Below are 7,984 nucleotides of genomic sequence, written 5' to 3'. Positions count from 1 at the left end.
GGACATGGTAACCCAGGATAGGAAACTCGAGACATGGGGGGGATACGAGGGTGGGCCCTCTACTATTGTGCTGACAAAGATAAAGGAATGTTGGATAATACAGAGTTAGAGTTTCAAACCATTGGTTATATTTTCTAAGAATTTATATTTTAGTGGAAAAATATAACAAATAAGAAGAAGAATAATTATAGCCAATTTCCTGTTACTTTATCTCCCTAATAGAACTATTTTCCTTGTCCATATATTTATTGCAGCATCCACTCAACCTGAGTGATCTTATGTTCAAGAAGACTAGGAGTTGGCAAACTATGTCCTGTGGGCCAAATTGGCCTACTTCCTGTTTTTATAAAATAAGAAAAATATTTTACTGGAACACAGTCACACACATTTGTTTACATGTTGTCTATAGCTGCTCTTGCAGTAAAACAGCAGATTTTAATAATTGTGGCAGAGACTATATGGGCCACAAAACTAAAATATTTACTATCTGACCCTTTACAGAAAAAATTTGCTGACCCTGGACTAGACATTTGAACTCATGGGAGACAGTTGACCACACCTGGCAACAGATCCACCTAGAACAGTGGTTGGCAGACTCATTAGTCAACAGAATCAAATATCAACAATATGATTGAAATTTCTTTTGAGGTCCAAATTTTTTAGACTTAAACTACATAGGTAGGTGCATTGCTATTAACTTAATTAGGGTACTCCTAAGCTGGCCTTTGCTAAAAATGTCCTCAATCTGAGGGGTTGACCTCAGCAAACGTACCCCCACTTCTTCTAACGCCACTTCTTCAAAATAGACTTGCTAACCAGGCCGAAAACCGACTTCTGCGCATGGGCCATGAAGTTTCAATCGCACTGTATGTGCGCGCCCGCACGTGGTATTTTGTGGAAGAGCCGCACTCAAGGGGCCAAAGTGCCACATGTGGCTCGCGAGCCGCAGTTTACCGACCACTGACCTAGAAGGATACAAGACAGGAAATTGCAGGGCACTGTCTACAGAAGTTCTCATAGTAGTCCCAGGGCTGAGATGTGAGAAAGTGAGACACCTGTCCCAGAAGTCCCCCCTCGCCAAGGAACACATTCAGTTTCAAGAATCTCCCAGTCCAGATGCAGTGTACTGATCACAGGCCATGTTTAATGTATAAGCATTGTTGCTTTGGAGCACAGCTGACAATCCACTTTATCAGATTTCTAAGGAAACAGTTCTAGAAAGTTAACCTGTGGGCATTTAACTCCTGCTCCATTGTTGGGCACTTAGGTTGTTTTTCTATTTAGTGTTGTCACAGGTAACATTGCTCTGGTGCTTCCTAAGGTTACATTGCTAGGAGTAGGAGTCTGGCTATTACTTTCTATTGTCATAAGCTTTCCAAAAATATATGTTTCACCATACATGTCTACCCACCCCCAACTGAGGTAGAAGCCAAGAAATTCTGGGCTTTGGGACTGGTGGGTATAGTGAGTAGAGCAGAAGAGGGTGGGAATGTGGTTTCCTGGCTGATGGGATGAGGTTTGTGGATCACGAGGGATGATCCTAAGCCTGTGACAGTGTACTGAAGCTAAACGGATTTAGGATTCAAATTTAAATTCATGACCATTGGCCTCTTCCCCAAACCTAGTACACTATGTAGTGAGAGGGCAGCCATGGAATTATTACTTGGGGTAGAACAGGCTGAAAGAATAAACTGGCTCCACAAAGGAACTCATCAGTATAGAGTCTAACACATCTCATAAAAAAAAGCAAGATATTTCCAGATATGTTTTTACCTGTGTGGCTTAAAATAATTAAAATCAAGATTCTGCCTTATATTTTAAAGCCATTTATTCTATAATTAGTTTCTTTTTATTCTCATAAACTCTACAAGGAAGAAAACAGAATTGGGAATCTTGACCATTTTTATGCTACTGATAGGTCAGTTGGTGAAAAATCATGATTTCTAGTTAATAGGTTAAATATTACAAGATTAATGAGCAAATTCATCTTTTTAAGATAAATATCATTTACAGCTTTAAGTGAACACATACAGCTCCTGGTACAATTTTTTTTTTTTTTAAATTTAAAGAGAGAGGAAGTGGGAGAGGGAGAGAGACCAATTTGAGAGGGGAACATCGATCAGTTGCCTCCTGCACGGGGATCAAACCTGCAACCTGGGTATGTGCCCTGACCTGGAATTGAACCTGCAACCTTTTGGTGCACAGGATGACGCTCCAATCAACTGAGCCACACCAAGCAGGGTACAAATATTTTAACAAAGGTACTTTTCTATACTAAATATTTATAGACTCAAGGTAGCAAATTATTGGTCCTTGGACTTATTAAAACAAATCTCTTGATATTACAGGCAAGCACTTTGTCCTTCTACCTAAAACCTATATAATTTTATTAACCAGTGTCACCCCAATATATTCAATAAAAAAACTTTGTTCTTCTTGGTGAATAGATGTGGACCAAAGTTTAACTTGATGACATACAGAATATGCATAGGTGCAGCTTAACATTTTATGGTAGCTTGTCTGTAACTGACTAACTTTTTTTCTAAAAACTGTGGTTGCCAAACTTTTCTGTAAAGGGTTAAATATTTTAGGCTTTGTGAGATAAAAGTCGAAATCTAGGATATAATATAGGTACTTCTATAATGAGAGAAAACTCCTTCCCTCACCCATGGGCTGTCTCAGATGATGGGAATATTTGTGTCTGCTTGCCATCAGGCAAGACATTCTCAGAAGCAGTAGCCTGAAAAGGCGGGTATGAAGTAAGTCCCCAATATGTAGGTGCCAACCAGAGCAGGCCCGTGGCAGCTGCAGTGCATGGTTGCCAGTTGGAGGAGGCAGGCACTGGGAACAGAGTGGGGAAGTGGGGCAGAAGGGGATACCCTGGCTTCGTCTTTGAAGCTCACAATGCAAGCCTGTTCAATTGGTGCCCACGGACAATATCAATACAGCAGGCTGGATTTGGTCTTAGTTTGCCAACACTTGCTCTAGCCCTTGAACCTCCCACTTTTAGGAACCTACTTCTGTGTCCCAGAGTAGAATACAAAGCAGTGGTGTCTCAGGACAGGCCATGCTACTTCCTTTACAGGATCAAACCAGAAGATGCCATGGACTTTGGCATTTCTCTCCTCTTCTATGGCCTCTACTATGGTGTTCTTGAGCGGGACTTTGCAGAAATGTGTGCAGACTACATGGCGTCTACCATAGGGGTGAGTTCACCTGGCTCTTAATACTGCCTCCTGCCACCTCCAGAGAGTTCAGGATAGCATCACTTGTTTGACCGAAGAGAGGAGCCAGATAAAATCCTTCAAGATGTGGGTGGTAGGTATGGAGATTTCTTCCTTAAAATTTGCAAAGTCAGATCTCAGATGTACCCTGGAATTTTTAACTTTAGGATCATTATAGGAAAGGACCACTTTACCCTGAAGGAAGTTAGCATTCATCCAAAAATTATTTATGTAATGCCTATGTGCCTGAACGCTGTGTGTGCTGGGATTGTAAAGGTGTACACCCAGAAGCAGATATGGTCCTTGCCTAATTGGACTTTACTCTCTAGTGACACAAAGGTATTAAGAGTAATAAACACAAAAATAAATATAAAATTGTAAATTTAATAAATATTATGAAGGAAAGGTTCATGATGCAATGAATAAATGTAATAGTAGCATTTGACCTCGTTGTGGGTCTCAAAGCGCTTCTCTGAAGAAGTGACTACTGAGCTGACTCAGACAATGTATAGGCATTAACTAGATGAAGTGAAGTGAAACGAGGTAGAGAAAATTGCGAGTATAAGAGTCCTGTGGTGGGAGAAAAGGTGGGAATTTTGAAGAACTGAGGCTAATATGGTTGTAGGGCTGAGAATGTAGTGAAATAATTGGAGACATAGTCAGAGGCTAGACTAGAAAAAGCCTTATAGGACGAAGGAAAGATTGTGTTTTTTTATACTAAAAAGACTGGAAGGCTACAATAGAAAATGACATTATCAGATTTGCATTTTGAAAAGATCGTACTGGCTACTGGGTAGAGAACAGATTGGAGAGGGGTCTACAGGTTAGAGTGGACCACTTAAGACTATTTAAGAGACAAATGCAGTAGTCTGGGAAAGATGAAGGTAGCTTGGATTAGCGTAGAGATGGTAGAAAGGGAGAGAAGAGCACTATTTTGAAGTATTTTGTAGTTAAGTTTGATGGGACTTGGATATAGATTAGTTCTGGAGCCTGAAGGAAAAAATATGAAGGAAAAGTAGGTGTCAAAGCTGAGATTTCTAACTCAAGCAACTCCTTGAATGGTGTACACTTTAGTGAGATAGGAAATGCTCTAAGAGGGTGAGCTGGAGACCATGGAGAAATTCTTCAAGCTTAAAATATGGGTAAAATAGCCAATCTGAGAAACCTACATCAATATCCCCTTTTTTCCTTCATAATGGAAATATGTATTTGTTTTGCTATTTACATTCTCTTAATTATGTAAACAACACAAAAGTGTTCCCCATCTCAGTGTCATCCCATTAGACGCCACTGCAAGGAAGAATATTTAAAAATTTAATGGACATCTCTCCATTTCTGTGCTGAAATACATGTGGCTCTGTCTGATGGAGGGGAACCAATGGGCATTCAGATGTTCTTGACAGCTTGGGGTGAAACCCTGGGAGAACATTAGGGAAATAGGTTCTCTGGGAGCATCCAAATACCAGTCCTAGCTGTTAGGCAGCAGATATCTCTGGAGACCAAGTGATAAGAACAGGAAAGGATCTGCACTGACGACATGTGAGGTGCTTCGGGAACTCCGGAAGGATTTGAGGCAGTTTGCAGGTGGGAGACTATTTGCTGTGTAATCTTGTATGTCATGCTTCTGCAATCTCATTTGTGTCACAGGCCAATTTAGGTTAAATAATACTCAACCATCACCTTGGATACTTTTAATCAAGTATAGTAGTTTCAGATCTAGAACTTTGTTTCTCAGTATCATGGGCTATTTATTTTTCCTGTAATGGATCAAATTGAAAACAAAGTATATTGGGTCACTTTGTGGACAGCTTATTAGATACTTTTTGAACAACTGTCTTATGTTTTAGCTGCATTTTGCGGTCTCGTACACATTTGTGTATGCTTCAGCTCTTCCTTTACCCATTTCACTTCCCAGAAGAGATTTCTGGACCCCCGATTATCTAATTACTAACTGCACTTTGAACAACAGCTTTTCTCTTAGACTGCTTTTATAGCATAGCCAGCTTTTCACAGTCCCCTCTTGCCAGTATCCTATCCTTTACCCTCTAGTGATTTCTTTTCCTTCTGATTCTGTTTTTACAAGACCAATTCTCTGATTTTCCCAGCTTGTTGCCAACTTTATTTCAAGGTTATTATCAGCTGCCAATTTAAGCAGGGCCTTAATTCCCTCAGGTAGTCGCTGATAACCAATCTACAAAATCCCTCTTCTGTCCAAATGGGACTGAGCTCAGAACTGATCCACAAATGGCTTCTCCTCTAGAGGAGATGGGATCATTACATTGGCTCTTTCCATGTTCTTGGGAAGAATTATTGGGAAGAATTCTAATGATTACAGCTGATAATCCTTAAAAGATAATAAATTCCAGCTTTCCCAAAAGACCTGGCAGGAGAATCTCTTGTTAGGGTGGAGAGTGCCTCAAATACCAGCTCTTGGCCCCTCATATTCTCCCTCCCTTTATGGGATCTTATTACCCCATATGCTCATTTAATAGCCTGGCCCATGTATAAACTCTGTATCTCAGCATAAGAACAGAAGGATCAAGCAGTCACATTGGGGTTTATTAAAAGGTGGAGGATGAGAGCAGGAAAATAAGCCAAGCGTACTTGGCTGAGGTTAATCTGATTTACCAGGTTGCCTGCTTTCCAGGTTTCCAGACCCTGCCTTCACCAACTCTCAGCCTACCGCTGTGTAGCTAGTGGCACTTTGGCACCCACCACATCTAGACAACTATTTTCCAAATGTCTGGACCTAGAGCCTTTGTTCCTGATAAAAATATGCCACCCCTTCCTCTGTTCCTCAGGCCAGCCTTCTGAATCCTCATATCTTATGTGAGGACTTACTTCTTTCCTAGGTAATTGACATTGAGAATGGCTATCCCTTTCAGAGGAGCCACTCTATCCAGCACCTGTCCAACAGAATGTGACCTTGCTGACCCTAACTATGGACAGTTTGCTGTTTCCCCATGTTCCCATCTTGCAGCAGAGTGGGTCATAGGAAGACTAGAATGGCTTGTGGTAGTACTAGGTGAGTCACCAGGAGTTCATTCGTTATTTCCCATAGCAAATATTGCTGAGACTTAGTGACAGGCCTTCTTCTAGGGCTTGGGATGCCAGCAGATGAGACCAGGCAAGGGTGTGGGAGAAGGCATTTCAGCATAGAGTAAAGGGATATATTGCAGTGCCTTTACAGTTCTTCCCAACCCTGAGAATTCCAGGACTCTCTTGTTTCTGCCCGTCTTTGGTCAAGTGGGCCTTGTGCTCTGGGTCTCTGAGCCACGGAAACCTCAATTTCAAGAATAACCCTGACCTTAAAAACAAAATCTGATCAATGCTTTTGTGCAGGCAATTTGAAGAAGCCAAGAAATTTCTGCCTTCCATACATTCATTGGACAACTCATTCATTCATTTATTCAAGCAGCAGTTATTTGTCAACCATCTATAATGTATCAAGTATGACCCAAGTACAGTCTTTACTAACACCACTACCACCCATTTCAGTAGCAGCCCTTGTTTGTTTGTTTTTTTAATTGTGGTAAAATACACATAACATTGCCCTGGCCGGTGGCTCAGTTGGTTGGAGCATCGTCCTATACACCAAAGGGTTGCAGGTTCAATTTCTGATCGATATTCCTCTTTCTCTCCCTCTTCCTCTCTTTAAAATCAATAAAAACATATTCTCTAGTGAGGACTAAAAGAACACATATAGCAAAATTTACTATCTTAATCATTTTAAGTGTATAGTTCAGTTACATTAAGTATATTTACATTGTTCTGCAACCATCACTACTATACATCCATAAAACTCTTCACTTGTAAAACTGAAGCTCTATACCCATTAAATAGTAACTCTGCAGTTTCCCCTCCCCCAGCCTCAGGCAACCACCATTCTGTTTTCTGTCTCTGAATTTGACCACTGCAGGTACCTCATATAAGTGGACTCGTGCAATATTAGACTTTTGTGATTTACTTATTTCACTTAGCATAATGTCTTCAAGGTTCACCCATGTTGTAGCATGTATCAGAATTTTCTTCCTTTTTAAGTCTGAATAATATTCCACTGTATGGATAGACCATATGTTCAGTCCTGATCATTTTTCATAGTCTTTTGTACATTTTGTGGTCATGGCTACCCCAGAAAGTCATAGTTGATGTTGGAGCTGTTCTGCTTACCATGTCAGGAACTCGTTTTAGTCATCGCGTGGTTCCCCTTTGAGGGTGGTTTGACCTAAAGAGATGTGTGATTTATTCGGCTCGGGGTTCTTAGAAATGAAACCAGGAGGCTTTGTAAGTATATTAGCAAGCATTCTCAATTCCTTTTCACTGTTCTTAGTGTAGAGTAGCTCTTTGGTTTGTCTTCACATGGAGAAACTTGTAATATGAACTTAAGTAATTATCTTCTTACTAGGGGCCCGGTGCACGAAATTCATGCACTGGGTGTGTGTGTGGGGGGGGGGGGAGTGTCCCTCAGCCCAGCCTGCCCCCTCTCACATACTGGGAGCCCGCAGGCGTTGACCCCTATCACCCTCCAATCACAGGATCGGCCCCTTGCTCAGGCCTGACGCCTCCGCCAGAGATGTCAGGCTTGGACAGGGGAACCCCATCTCCCCCCGATCACTGGCTCTGGCCCCTGCCCAGGCCTGAGGCGTCTGGCCCAGGAATCATTCCTGGGCAGGGGACTCCCATCTCTCTCTGATCGCTTGCTCCACCCCCCGCCCAAGCCTGACGCCTCTGACCCAGGCTTCAGGCCTGGGCAAGGGAAC

At 41.8% G+C, this 7,984-nt stretch overlaps 1 protein-coding gene across 1 annotated transcript in view; it reads left to right on the top strand.

Moving 5' to 3' along the window:
• RNF121 (ring finger protein 121) overlaps positions 1 to 7,984 on the top strand; it is a 69,109-nt gene that overhangs the window by 53,626 nt on the left and 7,499 nt on the right. The window contains 1 exon segment of the mRNA XM_006761040.2: positions 3,034 to 3,206. Within this exon segment, the coding sequence (XP_006761103.1) occupies positions 3,034 to 3,206 (173 nt within the window).

The sequence above is a fragment of the Myotis davidii genome, unplaced genomic scaffold (assembly GCF_000327345.1).
Source record: "Myotis davidii unplaced genomic scaffold, ASM32734v1 scaffold1377, whole genome shotgun sequence".
NCBI classification, from domain to species: domain Eukaryota; kingdom Metazoa; phylum Chordata; class Mammalia; order Chiroptera; family Vespertilionidae; genus Myotis; species Myotis davidii.
The sequence above is the reverse complement of the archived record's forward strand: the minus strand, read 5'-3'. Positions and strand labels throughout refer to the sequence as shown.